The sequence below is a fragment of the Melanotaenia boesemani genome, chromosome 7 (genome assembly GCF_017639745.1).
Source record: "Melanotaenia boesemani isolate fMelBoe1 chromosome 7, fMelBoe1.pri, whole genome shotgun sequence".
Lineage (NCBI taxonomy): Eukaryota > Metazoa > Chordata > Actinopteri > Atheriniformes > Melanotaeniidae > Melanotaenia > Melanotaenia boesemani.
The window spans coordinates 13,053,977-13,071,429 of NC_055688.1; the positions used below are offsets into that span (position 1 = coordinate 13,053,977).

At 38.4% G+C, this 17,453-nt stretch overlaps 1 protein-coding gene across 10 annotated transcripts in view; it reads left to right on the top strand.

Annotated features, from left to right (window-relative positions):
• LOC121643117 (LIM and calponin homology domains-containing protein 1-like) overlaps positions 1-17,453 on the top strand; it is a 78,857-nt gene that overhangs the window by 49,918 nt on the left and 11,486 nt on the right. For 7 of the 10 annotated variants that reach the window (XM_041990350.1, XM_041990348.1, XM_041990349.1 and 4 more), the window contains 10 exons: positions 5,176-5,434; positions 6,689-6,958; positions 9,162-9,491; positions 12,892-13,018; positions 13,225-13,382; positions 14,265-14,745; positions 16,009-16,314; positions 16,663-16,768; positions 16,928-17,022; positions 17,113-17,209. In XM_041990350.1, the coding sequence (XP_041846284.1) occupies positions 5,176-5,434; positions 6,689-6,958; positions 9,162-9,491; positions 12,892-13,018; positions 13,225-13,382; positions 14,265-14,745; positions 16,009-16,314; positions 16,663-16,768; positions 16,928-17,022; positions 17,113-17,209 (2,229 nt within the window). The remainder of the gene's footprint in view (positions 1-5,175; positions 5,435-6,688; positions 6,959-9,161; positions 9,492-12,891; positions 13,019-13,224; positions 13,383-14,264; positions 14,746-16,008; positions 16,315-16,662; positions 16,769-16,927; positions 17,023-17,112; positions 17,210-17,453) is intronic. The other 3 variants (XM_041990354.1, XM_041990353.1, XM_041990358.1) reach the window with 3 other exon arrangements.

A 17,453-nucleotide genomic window follows, 5' to 3' on the forward strand; every position in this document is an offset into this window, starting at 1 on the left:
TCTCTTTTGTAGGCTACAGAAAGTGGTTTCATATAACAGAACCTTGAACACAATAATTCTTAGCTAATTCAAGTAAACAAAGACAACGTTTAGCAGTTCAAAAAAGTTTTTTTTCACTTTTTTAAGGATTTCATTGATCTCTTTTAGATTTCTTTGTCATTTATTATTTTCAAATTCACAAAGTAAAGAATTGTGACTTTCAGTTACCAGGCATGGGCTATTATCTAATTTAAAAAAAACAATAAAATACTAATCATGGGCATATATAGGCTACTTATTGAAATATCTTTCATTCCTCAGCCGGAGTCCGTTCAACAATGGTGATGCTATTGACTGCCTCCTGATCCTCTTCCATGTATTTTTTTGTGCACGCCTTTGACTTTAGTTTTTAGGCTGCCAAACAGCACCTCGTTATTAATTTCCACCTTACAAGTAAGGGTTTTAATCTTGACCTCCGAAAAGTTTCTTTTTTTGGCAGAACCACTGCTCTCCATGGTTTGACCTCACTGGACAGGGCTTCTGGACCCTGAATAATTAAGGGCGTAACACCTAAATGATGATGGCTTTCAGCCGTTGCATTTATAAAGACTCCATCATTCGTACGCTGGAATCAGCCAGATATGAACGTTTCACGAAACACACATAGATCCAATCGTAAGAGGACTCCTGCGATCAGATGTTTGATAAATGAGGACCAATGTGTGTCTAGCAGGTTTTGTCCTACTGTGAAGAGACCCGATGGTGGTTGTGATATTATCCTTTTTCTGTGTTAAGCACATTGTCTTTACCTGCACTCACATGCTAACATACTGTGTTCTGCAAGTGTGTATAGAATGACTTTAGCTCATCTTACAGTATTAAGTCTCTAAATTGTAATGTATGATTATTTCGCTTAAGCTGCTGTTTTGCATAAAATCTTGCTAATTTAATGTTAACGTATAACTCCATTGTCTGGTCCACTGCATTAGCAGGTAGCAGAGCAATGCTCCCCAACTGTCTGAGCATAATAAGCTCAAATGCTGCTTTCAGTAAGTGAAGGCTTTTTCACAGTATTGAAAGTAAAATGGCCACTCTTTCTCACTACTACTGGCTACTCAGAGTCTTTGCTAAAAATTATGACATACATACAGAATTAAAAATAGATTCACCTTTCTTTTCCCAACATGTTACTAATAACACAGCAATGGATTTCTCTTTTAAATTTCCCCACTGTAGCATTTCCGTTTAGGATAAACGCAAACGACCACACAGCTTTGATGCCATTTTAGAATGTTTTCATATCAGGAAATGAGTTAAAAATACTGTTTTAAGTGTGTCTTAAGATGAAAAACTGACCATATGCTGCTGTTGGATATTATCGGTACACTGTTTGCTAATTTAACTCTGTAAAACTTTAACAACAGCCATAAAAGATTACAGTTGTCGTCACGATGTAATTTTCATTGCAGAGCTACATGTGGGAAAATACAGCACAAGACTCAGCATCCGGTTAGGCTGTGTTTTTGTTTTGAGGGAAATGCAAAGGAAACTGTTTTTTGTTTTGTTTTTTGTTTTTTTTTTTAACCTCGTTAGAATAAAAACAAGGGGGAAAAATTTGTGGTAGTTTAATGGTTACGGTCAATGTATGTGCTTCATAACATCCTAAAAACATTTCTGAGCAAAAAATGGTTTTTGAAGGCAGCATTTTCAATAAAAGCTACGACAGACCACGGTGTAAAGCTGCCACATGGCATTTAAAATTTTTTGTGATTCTTCAGCACAGGTATTGAATCTCCCCACCAGCACATGTAACCCAATGTTGATAAGTCACACTGTCAAGCTGCTTGTATTTCCACACACCCTAATCATTTAATTAAATTCTGACACTCCGATGTAAACGTATGTGCAGTGGAATTTCTTCTTATCAGCCTTTGCTGTCAGTTTGACCCACAGGCACAAACAGTAGTGAGAACCCAGTTACAAGGAGCTTTGACTACAGTTCGAACAGAAAGATCCATTTTCTAGCATGTGTACAAACATGCCAGGTTTTCCTACCTTGACCTTCAGACTGAGCCCTTTATTTATTTAAACTGCCTTCACCCTGACAGTAATTAGGGAACAGGGGGAAGAGTTTAATTCAATCTACAAGAAATTCAATATTGGCAACACTATTTATTTTCAGGCCAAGTTTGTAGATTTCATAATGAGCCACTTTGTGCTGTGGGGCCCATACAGCAAAAAATGTCCTCCTCAATTTCTAGTTTTGCCAGGAAACACCCACTCTCAGTCAAAGGCTATTTAAAGGATAATTGAGGCATGTAATCGAGATGGTTTTTATGGTTTTGTTAAAAATGATGCCTTAAGAATTTTTTTGTTGTTTTGTGATATCAGTTTATACCCATTTGGTTTCACGTTGCCGCTTCTTTTCACAACTCATATTATTTAACAATGTAAACTGACAGGGATATTTTCTTAAAACACACACATTGAAAACAAACATGTCTAACAACTTTGGTTCTGGCCTGTTGGCCTAAATCCCACACACTCTTCAAAAAGAACAAGATAATTAACGTGACATCTAGTGTTTGGGAGTGATGTTAACATTGATTAAATGCACTTTGATTATGACACTTTCGCAGTACATGCTTTACACTGTTATAGCTATGTGCTGTGTTGGCCTGTAAGTAAAACCACAGAAGAGGAACGTAAGCCAATAAAGACAGAGTTTTGCTCATAAGTTTTCAGCAGCTGACATCTTAACAATGCCATCAAACAGCCGGCAAAGTCAGTATCAGTTTTGTTTGGCTATTCTCCTTTTTCATATATTTGGGTAACACTTAAGATTTGAACTCAAGATTATAGATGTTAGTGATATTGCAGGTTATAGCGTGTAGGACAGGAATAGTCTCACCGACCACTTTACTTTCATTGTTTTTAGTGAATATTGTTTACTGATGATTGGCAGGCACAGTGAGAACTGGCTACTAGCTGTATATTGAACTTAAATGGTACTGGGCTTCTAGCCAGTGGTAGCATTTTAACCAGCTGGTAAACCATGTGGAACATGTAAAAAGTCTTAAAGTTAATGCTTATTTCAAAGCTACAATCTCTGATGACTTTTTTAATAAGGTTGTTGGAGTGTGAATCTACTACTGAGCCAATAACATTAGTCTAAACTCGGCAGTGTAGAGACCAGTACCGCCTCCCACTTATTAGGTGTTTCAATCATTCACACAAATTCTTTTGTCGGTGAGAACACATACATATGGGTCACACCTGCTTAGCAGATCATTGGTTTACTAATCAGGCCGATTACTGTCATTAGTCAAAGAATATGACTTTAACCTAATGATGGACTTTACTGGACTTCAGAATAAACTTAAACTTTAATGCTTTTTGAAAATTTGCTGGTATGTTACATTCTTCGTTTGTGATTTTGTTTCAGCATTTCAGCAAACTCTCGACTTGCCTGTATTATGAAAGCATATGGATGGTTATTGATGCATATCGCGCTAAAAGACTGATACAGTATGGCCGACACATGATAAACATCCTCTGAAGTCTCAGCGCTGCCATATGTGCAGAAAGCACATCATCCCATAAAAACATATGTTGCTGCTTAAAGATGGATAAACTTGGATGGCAGAGCCAGTCATGTTTCCAATCGATGGGTTAAGAGTCATAATTTAACCATTCATAGTTGGAAGTGAAGATTCCTCTGGGTCCTTTTTGGATCTTAATCTGTCAGCATTTTAGACCATAAAAAAACAGATATTGACAGAAAAGGAACTTTTCACAAGTTTAAAATGTGATGCTTTCACCAACAGATGTTGCTGCTTCCACAGACATCTGCTTGAAATCATTAGAAAGATTTTATAGTTTAGATTTGGTTTAAGTATGGGTTTATACTTGGAAAATATGTACATTGAACCTTGAGACTGAGTTCAGAAGCCCTCTCAGACAGAAGAAAGCAGCACATGTACTGAGCATCTTTAGAGAGGAATTTCCTGGGAGACCTTTGGTTAAGCTGGGCCAATTTCCTGCTGTTTGGACATTTTAAATCTACCAAATATAGGATTTGCAAAAAAAAAAAAAAAGGTGGAACCAACTGTATGACATCCACTGTTGTTGGATTATAAATGTGATACAACCAATTAGTCTCATTGTCTTGTTTGTACTCTGTATATTTCTGTTTTTGTTTGTTTTTTTGTTTTTTTTTTGTTGGTTTTAGTACCATGTTGAGACATTTTGCAGAGGAATTAAATTACCACACAAAACAGGGAAAGTTCTTGAGCAATACATTTTTGCAAAGCCAGGTGTTAACACTGACATTACAAAGCTAGCAACAGGTTTTAAGTGGGATACAGACAGGCACTGTGGCATCCTGAGTAAATTCTTCCTAACTCCGGGCTAAAATATAGTCAGCACAAGCTGCGCAATACAAATTTAGCAATGATTTATGGTGCCTGGTTTGTTTCATAAACACAGCTCTGCAATCTGCTTTGGTCTGATTTCTGCTCAGGAACTGGAATGCAGTGCGTCTAATAACAATGCTAGGCTTATGTAAGGCCTAAATGATCTTAACAGAATAATTTGTGCAGATTTTAAGAAATAAGTAACAAGTATCTGTGATGAGAGGCCTGAACTTATTTTTTTTAGTTTACTCTGCCTCCCTTCTCACATTCTCCCTGTCTCTCAGTGACTCGGCAAGCAGATTGTTTCTAACTCTGATACTCAAAGAGGAATTTGGTCATGTTTAAAACAAGTTTCCCCTGTGAAAGGCGCTAATGGTGTTGATGTGATCTGTCAACAGTGCAGCAAAAAGCTCAGCAGCTATGTAACATTATAGTTAGCATCATTTGAAAAGAGAAAATATGTCTGGGATTGTACTAGAAAATTTGACAGATGAAGCAAAACTCACTTTCTCTGTGACTGATCTTTCTAGCTTTTACCAGCTGGAAGGTATTTATCCATTTTGCTTTAAAAAGAAAACTTTCATTCTTAATTGTTAAACATTTTTTAAATATAAAATTTGAAAAATAAGACAAGATGCCCTCTTGTGTACCTTTTTGGGATTATCACGATTAAGATTCCTGCTATGGATTGATGAATCTCTAACATATACTGTGTAGTTGTTGTGGATTTCAGTACAGTAGGAAATTTAAATTAGAAATATCTTTGACATTTATGCTCTAGGCCGTGGCAGTGATTCGGAGTCAGACGGCCCCCCTCACAGAAAGATACCAGATGTCCATAAGGATGACATGCTGGCACGGCGGACGTCGGTCAGCGAGCCACGAACCGCCATGCCCTTCAACCAGTACCTGCCCAACAAGAGCAACCAGAGTGGATATGTGCCAATGCCGCTCCGCAAGAAAAAGAATGATAAAGAGGAAGGAGGGCGCAAAAGCTGGAGTACCGCCACATCACCTGTAGGGGGGGACAGACCCTGTAGGTGAGTGACAGTTTAAACACTGATATATGCTGGGTGAGTTAATTAATCTGATGTATGTCATATGCATTTTATATGACATTTACATTTTATTAGTTTCAGTACTTTAATTTATAATTTATAATGAACACTTTAGATCAGAAGTATTGTTGCTTATGCAACAATAAGGTAGATATTATCGCTTAATGATCAGGTTATTTGGGGTAAAGTTTTACGAGCATGACTGTGTTTCAGCTGGACATTGACTGATGAAGATAGAAGCTCGGGGAGACAAATCCACAATTCTTTGGTGTTTGACATGAAAAAAAAATCTGAGTAAAGTCCAACAAAGTCTTTATTTTATGTAGAAATTAGCTTTGAAGTTCAGGATATTAATCGGTTGTTGTCATGTAAAAACAGATATGTGGTTTGTACAGAATTTATCAAACTGATCATTGTGAGACAGACAGACTGAAAACAAAACATCGGCTGTATATTTTCTAGTTTATTAAATTGGCGTTCATTTTGCATTTTAGGAGAAGGTGTCATGCATGTCAAACTGCATTTGCCTGAAATGAAACCTTTCAGCTGCTGATTGTTTTTCTCTGTCTAGTATTGTGCAGATGGGAGGGGCTGATGGAGGCCAGATGTGTGTGTTCATTGGATACAGTAAATTGGTTTGGCATGTCAACATGCAAAAGCTCAGGGTTCACAAGTTTCATCATGTTTCAAATTTCTACTTTGCACAGTGGATTCCTTCATGTCCTTTAATTAACTGTGGTGTCATGTGTGTTATTACACTTTGGCTGAAATGACTTTTGGAGAGCAGATTTTTGAGTTTAGGGTGTATAATTGTTTTAGATGCATTGACAGACAGTAGCAGGAGATTGCACATAATTAGCTGATTCTTCACTATATTTACATTAGAAAAGGAAATCTATGCAGTCAGTTTGGTGTGCTTGTGTGTGACATCCATTGTTTGCTGCACTTGTGATTTTCCCAAGTTTTTATATCATGTCATGTTGCATCAAAACTTGGCTTTAAATCATTTCCATCATTCATTTGTTTCCTTTGTTTTTCCCTCCTCTCCATTTCCACCCATAACCTTTTATCGTTGTGTCACAATGTTTCCTTAACACATTTCTCCTTGGTTTGTGTGAACAAACTCTCACCATATTTGTGTGTCTATTGTGTCTTATGACCATCATGTCATTTATTTGCTTCCAAATGTGATTACATCGTCCTTTGTGTTTGTTGTGTGAATGACTGACACATCAGTCCAAATGAGGTCCCTAGTTTAGTCATCCCACCTGAAGAATCCTTGAGTCCATCTCCCACCCCACTCCTTGAACCTCATACACAGATTCAGGAAAACAAGAGTAAAAACAACGAAGAGGAAGGGAAGCAGACTGCATCCATCCATTGCTTTGAGATCCATTCTGGGGGCATGAGGAGGAGCAGTGAGCCTCTGCCTTGTAGCTTCCCCCAGTCCCACGCAGAGCCCCCCAGGGAGACTGTAACTCACCTGAAGGTCACCTCTGAGCAAAGGTCTTCACTTTTATTTATGCTTTTCTTAATTTGCTAATTATTTAGTCCAGTCACCTTTTTTATAGAAGTTATGATTTCATTTTAACCAACTAAATCTAACTCATGAATCATGTTTTCTTTAATAAGATTTTTTTTTTTTTTTTATGAAACTCAAATGCAGGTTTGTCTGGAAGTACTGTTGCTTATAAAAAACAAGGGGTTCATCCAGAAGGCACAGCAAATCTGCACAGAGTTTTTATTAAATTGTCCTTTGCCTGCAGTATGTGCTGCTTCCTCAGAAAGTTTCATGAGATTCAGCTTGGTCATTCTTGTCATCTTGTTAATATACAGATATAAACAGCCGTATAAAACATGTAGTTTTTGAGGAAAATGTTTGAAGTAATCTTTTAATGTTGTTAAATGACTGAAATGGATATCAATTCAGGCAACTTTGGGTGACATTAATAGCTGCAAAGTTTTTTCATCATGAATCTGTAGTTTATTGCTCCAGAATCTAAGGTTCATAGCACTTTTGTTTTTGTGACTGTGCAGTAGCAAGAAATATCTTTGGTTTAAGGGTCAGTTCATCCCAAGTGGTGTCTATTCATGCAGATAACCGCAATGGAGAGTGCCACTAACATGCCTGTTCACCACCATCTATCCCACTCAAAACACTGTAAACTGCATTTGACAATCTCAGCTTTGTTTACCCCAAAATAATATTTATTCATCAGAATAATCCACATGCTTACTTAACTTTAAACTGTTTAATCAGGATTTTTTTCTTTTATAGAAAATAGTTCACGTTTTCACAGCTGGTGTTTCTGTTCGATCGTTTTACTCTTTGGCACAGTTTTTATCTGATCAGAATTTCCACTGCTGTTTTTATCCGTCAGCGTAACAATAAGTTACCGAAGGCTCTGTGCTCATTTAAACCTGGTTAGGACATACTGTTCTGAACTTGTGGCCTTTTGCTCATGGATTGGAACAAAGTCTTTACCCTGCAGGTTGTAGACTTCACATTTCATCTCAAGTAACAAGGTGAGCTTTATGATCTGTCCAGGCACAATGCTATTGTGTATTTTACAGCTCACAAAACTCCAATGTTATCAATGTGATTGTGGTGTTTCCTTCTCAAAGAAGTTTCAGTCTAAGGCTCTTATGTTATTTCACAACCCAGTCTTATCCGGTGTTATTTCCCAGTAAAGCCGACTTTTCTTTCACAGCCCCTTTAAGAGTGTTATTAGAAGTCACACCCCCAGTTTCCAGTTTTTACTGGCATCGATGTTATGGCATGGGCTGACCATCAGTATGCCAACAGCTTAAAAGGATTGTATACATTTTTGTGTAAAAAAACAACAAAAAAAAATTGTGGTGAAGAGGGGTGGGCAAGGATGTTTATAAAAAATTCACTGCCTGATAGCGGTTTCTTTTTTGTTGTTGTTTTTTTCACTCCTGCCAAGAGTAGGTGTTTTTTTAAATCATTTTAAATATGTTGATTTAAATATGCTGATTATCCATTATGGGTGACCCTCTTGCATTTTTTAAACCAAAAGTAAAAAAGGAATGCCATCTAGACATGCAGTGTGTATTAGCTTTTTAATGTCCATATAGCTTAAGTTTGATTAAAGGGCGTGAACAATCATGGTTAAAATGGACAAAATCCTAATTTATGAATAAAATGTGCAGGGACAGAAAAAAAGAAATGCTCACCATTTAGAATTTTATCAGATTTGACTTTTCCATCAATACTACCATCAGAGTCCAGAAGAAAACCTGTGCACACTTGTAAATACAACCTCATAAATGCAGAAGTTAACAGTGTATGTTCACACAGCCAAACACACTCTCAGAGAACATGAACATGTGACCCACCCTCAGGATGTAAGGAAATGAGGCTTTCTTCCTTCCTTGACCCTGAGCAAGCCTTTCACTGCCTGCAGCTGGCCAGTCTCTCCCTCCTTGCCGTGCGTTCTGGGGCTTTACAGTCCAATAATAAGCCTCCCAAAAAGTAGCAGTTCATCATGGGGTAACAACAGGGCATTCACTAATTTTTGTCTTGACTTGATGATTGAAATTTGGTTTTTACATCCAGGTTTCTCTGAAAGTTTAGATTTATGTCCTCAAAAACCTCCACATTCAGGCTGCTCCAGTGGAATGCTCTTAGATTATACAAGATGGTAAACAAGCAGCAAAACGGTTTAGTGTGCTTTGCTTTCTGCAGTACTCCAGCTCGCTCGTGCTCAGATGAATCCTTCCACCGCTCGATGGCTCTAGCGGCAAACGCCATCAACACAGCTGGAAATCATCAGACCGTGACAGACCAGGAAGATGCAGGAGTCGCAGGTGCACAGGGAGACGATGACCGGGCGTGTCAAATGTTGACCTCACCCAAACAAACTCTGAGTCCCTCTGATTTCCTTCCCATGACCAGTGCCATGGCAACCACTTCTACGGAAACAACTGATAGAGGCAGACAGAAGGGACGGGCACTGAGCGAAAGAGATGACTTAAAAGAAGCGAAACCTTGGTTTGGCAGCAGTCTCCCATCAACGTGAGCTCCGTCCTGCACTACATTTAGTGAAAGATTCATTTTTCCAACTCAGGGATCTTCTGTTGTGATGATCCCTGAATATTCTATCAGCATGTGACCTGAGACTGCACTGCTTCTGTTCGAATGAACTGTAACTGTCTGAAGATCGCATGACCTACGTGAATGCAAATCGCAAGTGCTCCGTTTAAAGAAAAAAAAAAACTGTTCATGTTGGACGCACAATGCATGAAGAAATCTGAAAAGATTATGTTTTCTCTCTGTGCTTTTGTCTGCAACTACAACATTTGAAGGAAAGGAAGCTTTTGAGAACGTGGCCTTTGATTATTTTTCTCAGGAGACCCAAATTAGGGAATTACCCTATTGGTAATGAACATAAATCTTCCTTTAACGCATATAGAGATTAAATTATAACTCAACGTTAATTCTAGATGTAAAATACTAAAATGATGTTGGCTTCATTCTTCTTGCATAATTGTCACCCTCTTGAAATTATGGCCTAAGGCATGTTATTGAAGTTTTTCTAAAAAGACAAAAAACTGATTTCTCATAGATGTTTGGTTCAGTTTTTTAAGAGGGTAACGATATGACAAGTCTATTTCTTCTTGCTGAAAACATAAAGCAAATAGATGTTTTACTTCAGCAAACAGTGTGGTAAACAGCCATCATAAAAAATGTTTCTGGTTTTGATTTAGAGAGTCTTCTCTTAATTTAGTCTCCTTTTTCTCTTGTGGGACACAAACCACAGGCCACACTCTCTCACACTCCTTCAACATCACAGAGGCTGCTCTGTAAAAAAAAAAAACAAAAAAAACAAAAGCAGACTGTGAAGACCTCTGTGGTTCTTTGGATCTTTGTGGTTAAGGCCAAACCTAAAAGTGATTACAGGCAAAAAATGAGCCACATCTTTGATGTTGTATTTGTGCTAATAGAATATGCATGTACCTTTTTTTAACTTTACTATCAGCTGGATTGTAGTATTGTTGCTAAATACTGCTTTTTCTGTGCAAGTCTTGTTTTGCTTTGCAGTGCTGCAGTGAACCTGCGTTCTGGTTGTGTTTTGGATAAGACTGCCCTCTTGTGCCTGATTTGAGTTCATATTTAGCACAAAACCTGACAAGAACCATACATATACACACACAAACTACCAGGCATGTGTTTTTTTTTTTTTGTTTTTTTCCAAGTTAAGTAATGAAACAGAAGCAGCATATAATGACATATTCTTTAGTTAAATTACTCAATAACTAACCCATTGTCGGCTGTGATTATGACAACTATGTTACCCACTAACACGCAGATATAATATATAGATATTTGCACGAGAATGTTTCTCCCTCAGTGGCTTATTTATTTCTAATATTGTGTTTTGGCCTCATGCTCTCTGTTATCTGTTTATTCAGCCACACAAAGAGTGTGACTGATGACCAACAGTAAGTTGTCTTTTTCAACACCAGCTCTGCTCAGCATAACAAAACAAAAATCAAATTACTCAGAGAATTGGATTTGCATTTGTGAAAGTTGGAAAACGTGTCAACCTCTGTTTATGTTCTTATATCAAGTCATTTGGGGTTTTGGGGGATTTGGGATGTCATTGTTGACCACACACACAGCACACATCAGACAGTACACAGCGTCCCTCTCCTCTCCGCCTCTTCAGGTCACCTTATCATAACATCATCATATTCTGTGTTGTGATTGGTTCTCAGATGTTTAATGAAGTTTATGGTGTTGCCACAATACCTCGCTGTGTTCCCACACACACCACATACCATGTTGTTGCTGTTAATGGAGCTCAAATAACTCCACACATGACTGCGTTTGAGTTTAGCCCTTGTTATCAATTGGCTCAACTGGACTGAGTAAGCAGTGTACTACTGCAAAGCTTACACTGTCCTGAATTTCACATATGACTATGCAGGTAAAAGACGGAGTGGTTCCTACCAATTGGATATCGTTTAGACAATAACCTGACAGTATAATTACTTTCCACCATGTTCCTGTTAATGATAAACTACAGATTTACAAATGACTAAAACAGTTCTATTTTAACATGAGACTCAACTCTAGAATATAAATAGCTGGTATTGGAGATGCGTATCAATAAGTATTGATCAGCACATCACTAATTTTAACTAGACTATAGAGCTTTGCTTGACTTTGAGGATCCCATCAGGAAGGATTTTAGCATTCTTGCTAAAATGTTCTATAACTAGAATGTAGCACTTTCCTCAGTTAAATCTTTTTTTCTTGTAAAAATGGGTCCTGTAAAACCACTTTATACTTACTTACTTCATACTGGAATTATCTCTCCAGTCTTATAAGATTTTTTTTAAATAGCTTTACTCACTCAAGCAGTTTTTTTATATTTTAAACTTCTAGATTTATGAGATTAATTACTGCACCACATTATCCGTGGATGTTATTTGTTAACAATATAGATTGTTGCCTTTGAGGAGCCGCTAAGATTTGACACTGTGTTGTGGTGGATTTACTGAACTCATCCTCTGTACTTTTGCCAGCTGGATGTGTCCTGTAATATAACCACCCTGCAATCACCCCTATGTCTTTATCTCACAAAGTAAATAGAAATCATTCATGTTAATATTTGCTGATAAAAGTAGATGCAATTAAGACCATTTCTCACAGCACCAGAAAGAACCAGGAGATGATACAATTGTAAAATTCTATATCTGTCATTAATGAGCACAACAGCTCTTCTAGCAGAAGTATAATAATTTACCCCTTTATAGCTTGGTAATGAACACTTAATACCGCTAACAAATAAATATATAGTATGATCTTTAATCCAAAAATGTATGCTGTAACATTTCAGACTGAACAAATCCAATATTCTGACTGTTAAGATAATACTGGTTTTTGCATAACTACAGAATTCTGCTGAAAAGTTTTTCAACCACAGGCATGCATACCAGAACTTGATGTTATTCATATGGTTCTTTAATTTCATATGTTATATTTCCCAATTAAATAAATCAGTGTTTGAATATATTGTTAAAAAAAATACAGGATAAGGCAAGACAATCCAACAGCATATTTGTGAGAGGGAAAAATTTTGTTAAGGAACAAAAGCTTCATGGCTTTTGGTGAGCATGTGAGCATGAGGGTTTTTTTTTTGTTTTCAGTTATTGGCTCCAGGCTGTTTGATTTTCTTAATTCTGAGGAATTGATATGGTTTCTTTCTGGTTAGACAACCAACCTAAGGGGGCAGCATTTTCTAATTAATTTAAAAAAAAATTCTTGACATTCCTCTAACAATAACAAATGGATAAGAATGCCAACAATACAGTGTAATCTACTCAGAGAAATCACTAAATAACATCATATCTGACCCTGAAAATAATGTCAGTCCATGTTTTTTATTCTATCTCATTTTCATCCCCAGGAGTGTGAGTATGATTGACATGCGTGGCGAGGAAGATGCCATCTTGCAGCCGCACAGTCAGGTGCGGCATGAGCTGATGCACAACCAGTACAACAAAATGAAAGAAGAAGAGAATCACTGGCAGGACGTGAGTGCATCTCAACTTATCTCTTGTTTCATTTGCGTCTGCAGGTCAAATGTTACGTGCTGAGATTTTAGTGCCTTTTGTTTATATTTATGTTTTGGTGTGCCCTACTTTAACAACCAAAATCAGTTTTCTAGGACTGCTGCAGATTTCACAACTGCTGAGCCAAGCCTTACTTGAAACTTTCTTGGTTTTTCTATGCCTGTCAGGACCTGGCCCGATGGAAAAGTCGAAGGAGGAGCATTTCCCAGGATCTGATTAAAAAAGAGGAAGAGCGAAAAATGATGGAGCGGTTAATGTCTGGAGAAAGCGTGGTCTCTCAGAGGAGAAGAAGCATCAAGACTTACAGAGAGATAGTGGAAGACAAGTGGGTGACATCCACAATGCAATGAGTACAAGTTTAATTAGTTCAACACCAAAAAATCTAAAGTTGTAGGTGCCGTACAATAGAATGGGGGAAACAAGTAGGTCGTTGTCATAGAAGAAAAATGTAATTCCTGTCAGCAGGCACAGAGGTGACAAACTTCTCCCAGGGTTCACCTGAAATAGGTCTCCTTCAGAGGGAGGGAAAGTGAGGAAGAGAAAGTCTGAGTGAGTAACTGTGAAGCAGAAGTAGAGCAAATTGAATTCTTGGATAACGGCTCATTAATTTTTTGCATTCAGAGGGCTTTCAGATTGGAGAATCAGAAATAAATTTAGCGAGATTAGCTTCTCATTCTCAAACCCGAGAACTCTGACACTGACTGCTCATGAGTACTGGACACAATCCCAAGGATTGAAGACCAAAATCTTACTTATAAGTTAAAGATTTAATTTATTTTAAAATACTTTATGTCACATTTTCAAAGATTTTAGCTGCTGATTCAGGTGTGTTGGAGCAGGGACACATGGAAAACCTTCTGGATTGAGGCTCTCGTATGACCGGGTTGAGTAACCCTGATTTATATTATTGGATGTATGAGTGGTTGATATAATTCACTGAACTGATATTAGCCTCAGTTTAAATTTCATATATTTTGTTCTTTTATAACTTTTTACCATCCATAGTTGATAATTACTTTTCACTATGTTCTTGTCAATGATAAACTACGGATTTACAAATGACTAAAACATTATTACTTTAACATGAGAATCAATTCTAGAATATAAAGTACTGATCAGCATATCACTCATTTTTATAAATCAAGCAATGTAATACCAGTAATTTTACATTTATTTATACCTTTTTTCTTTACCCTTTCTTTAAAAGGGAGCGTCGTGAGGAGGAGCTGCGGCATGCGTACAGGAATGCCAGAACTCCAGATGAGGCATCCGTCATTCTCCAACGTTACGCCCAGCGATTCTCCATCAGTGAGGCAGTGCTGGAGCGCCTCCAGCTGCCGAAGCTCCTGGACCGCAGCGTATCTGCTGATCCCTCCCTCCCCAGCTCACTCATCCCCCTCTCCCTGTCGCCCTCCCCCACAACTCCAGACCCTTTCGATATGGACACCGACGGGCCCATGAAGTATCTGCGTCAGCAGTCTGCCCCAGCTCCAAAGTTCACATCTACATTAGAGGCACAGATTGCAGAGTTTCCCAAAGACTCATCCTCACACCAGCGGCCTCAGATCCGCTCAAGATCATCTGATCCGCCATCAACCCGAGCCCTGTCACCCAAACCTGTGCCTATTCTTACACCCAAGCCTTACTTCCAGTCCCGACCTACAGGAGCTGAAACGTGGAGCACCAAGGTGAGTTGAGTATATTGCTAACATTAAGTATTATGGGACAGATTTCTACTAAGTGTTCATACTGGAGGTCTTCTATATTTTGAATTTCATTATCACTCTAATGTAATGTGGGTGTTTCCCTTTTAAAATGTCTTATATGAAAATGCTACTTACCTACATAATACACCGTATCTGACAATGTTACACTTTAGGTTTTTTTGCACAGTGATGTCAAAGCTTTCTTTTATACACATGAAAAGAGTTAAGCTTTGACTGGTTTAGCTACTATTGAGGCCTTGGCCACTTCCCTTGTGGTTATTCCCCAGTGTTGGATGCCCTTCTGGTGGGTAATTTCCACTGCAGTTCTCTTGGCATTTACATTAGAATGCCACAGAACTGCCATGGTGATGAGCGACTGCTACGTAGAAAAACACCAGACTTCCCTTCCCTGAAGAAGCATGTAATGTTTCAATTTAGCTCAGAGTGCTCTCAACAGGATCCATTTCCCTTTCATCTGGAAAAAATGACCAAATGGGAATATTCAAAATGAGATCTAATGTTGTGGTGTGGCGAAGAGGGACGGACAAGTTATTATCAGACCAAATGGAGCAAAGCTCTTTTCTGGAATTTCTTGTCAGAAGTCTGAGTGGAGCTCGGGTTTGAATGGAGTCCTCTGTTCCCTATTGACTTAAGAAGTTGACAAGTAGGAGCCTCTCAATGTGAAGTGGGCTCCCAGTGGACAAAGAGAGCCCACACAGGCTGCTGGAAGAAGGATGAGAAGGTGGAGGCAGAGGGGGCAGAGTGAGAGCCTGCATTCACCCAACTCTACCAGTGTGTCTTAAGTTACCACTCACTAGGAACTCCGCACACATATATTAATGCCTCTTTGTCATAGAGGCCAGCAGGGTGTTGTGAACTAGATGAACGGCTAAAAACCAACAGAGAGGAGAGGCTTGTAATGAGAGTGCAGAGTTTAAAGGCGTTTATTTAAATTTTTATGTAGCATCACTTAGTGTTTATTCTCAACATATCAATAGTAAAACAAATCTACTGATTGCTGCTCAAATACAAGCAAATAAAATAAATGTTTGGTTTTTCCCTGTAAGGCTGTAAAGAAATTATGTGTCTATGCTAAATAAATTCTAGAGATTCATGGCCTAAACATTCAGCCATCGAGTAAGTATGTTTCCTGGGCTTTTTCAGGTTACTTTGAAGGTCTTTTCTTTAATTGTACAAGACATGGATGAGGAAACAAAACATTGAACATGTTCTTCTTTCGTCTAGGCTGATGGTTTGCTCCGAGTAAATGGCGACATTGGAAATGATGCCATTCCCACTAAACCTGATGGTCAAGAAAGCGAATCCCCGCCTCATTTCCAGGCGTCCCCTTCCAAAACCCAAAACAGTTGTGGAGATGGTCTTTCTTTAACAGCCTCACCCACTCCACAAACCTCCACTGACACAGAAAGCCCAGACTCCACAGCTGGCAAGGAGACACAAGGAAGCACCGAGGCAGCTTCTGAGGACGTCCAAGACGTGAAGGTCACTGAGCGTTCGTCACCGCCCAGCCGGCCCACCTCACTCCCAGTGGTCAGAATTAGGATCTTTCATGGCTTTTAGAAATTAGAATTTTTTTATGAAGTTATATAGAATAGCCTGGTGAAGTGGTTTGCTGATTTCAGTTAAGTTCATGTAACTTGGTGCATTAGTTAAATATCAGTTTGGGTGTACTATCCTTTCAATCCTAAAACAATGCAGCAAAAAACTCTGAATTATTCATTTGGGTCAAGAACAACATGTCTGGATTTTTATTGTTGTTTTTTTAATATCAGCAATTATGAGCATTTGACTCTTCAGGCTAAACATTTTACATATACCTTAGCACAGGACTGTAAATGTGCTGCTCATTCAGTTAGAACCTGTCTTTGGCCATTACAGGAGCTGCAGAAACCAGAGGAAAGCTTTGGGAAGACTGCAGGCCAAAGAGATGCTGCTGTAGAGGAAGAAAAATCACAGGCTGCAGCTCAGCAGATGCCGCCTGCAGGTCTGAGCAGCACACTGCTATGCTGACACCTTGTGGCTTTTGCAGATGACATATTTTTTATTTATATTTTGGCAATTTATGAATGTTGTTTGTCTTTAAAGTTTCAGTGTTAGCGGTCAGTAAGTTTTAAAATGTTTCATTCTTTTTTTTCTTTTTTAGATAACAAACAAGAAAATACTAAACCAACCTGTGAAAGCTTCTCCAGTCTTCAGCCAGAGGTCAACACGCAGCAGAATCAGCCAATAACGTCCACGGTGAGAGTGTCTTATAAGAAATTAAAACCCACCATATAATTTCAGATGATTTGTAATCCCTCGAATGTATAATCTCATAATCGCCCATAGGTAAGCGTTTGCTGTTCTCAGGAGTTGCCACAGAAAACCGAGAGTTCAACTGCACCAGTACCATTTGAACATCACTCTTCAATGGAAAAACCAGCAGGTGAATACACGTCTTCATGTCCACACACTGAGCAAGCAGCTTCTTTTTCATACATCTCCTTAGTTTATGAGTTTGATGAGCAGATCCCTTTGGCTGGCATTTTTCTTTTTGCCTTCCAGATTTTGCCTTGGTAACAAAAAATCCAGATTATTCTGAGGCTGTTTCTTTACACACAAATCCTCGAATAATTTTTCAAATCTCCTAAAGAGAGATAATTCCTCATGAACAATTACAGCTCTCCTTC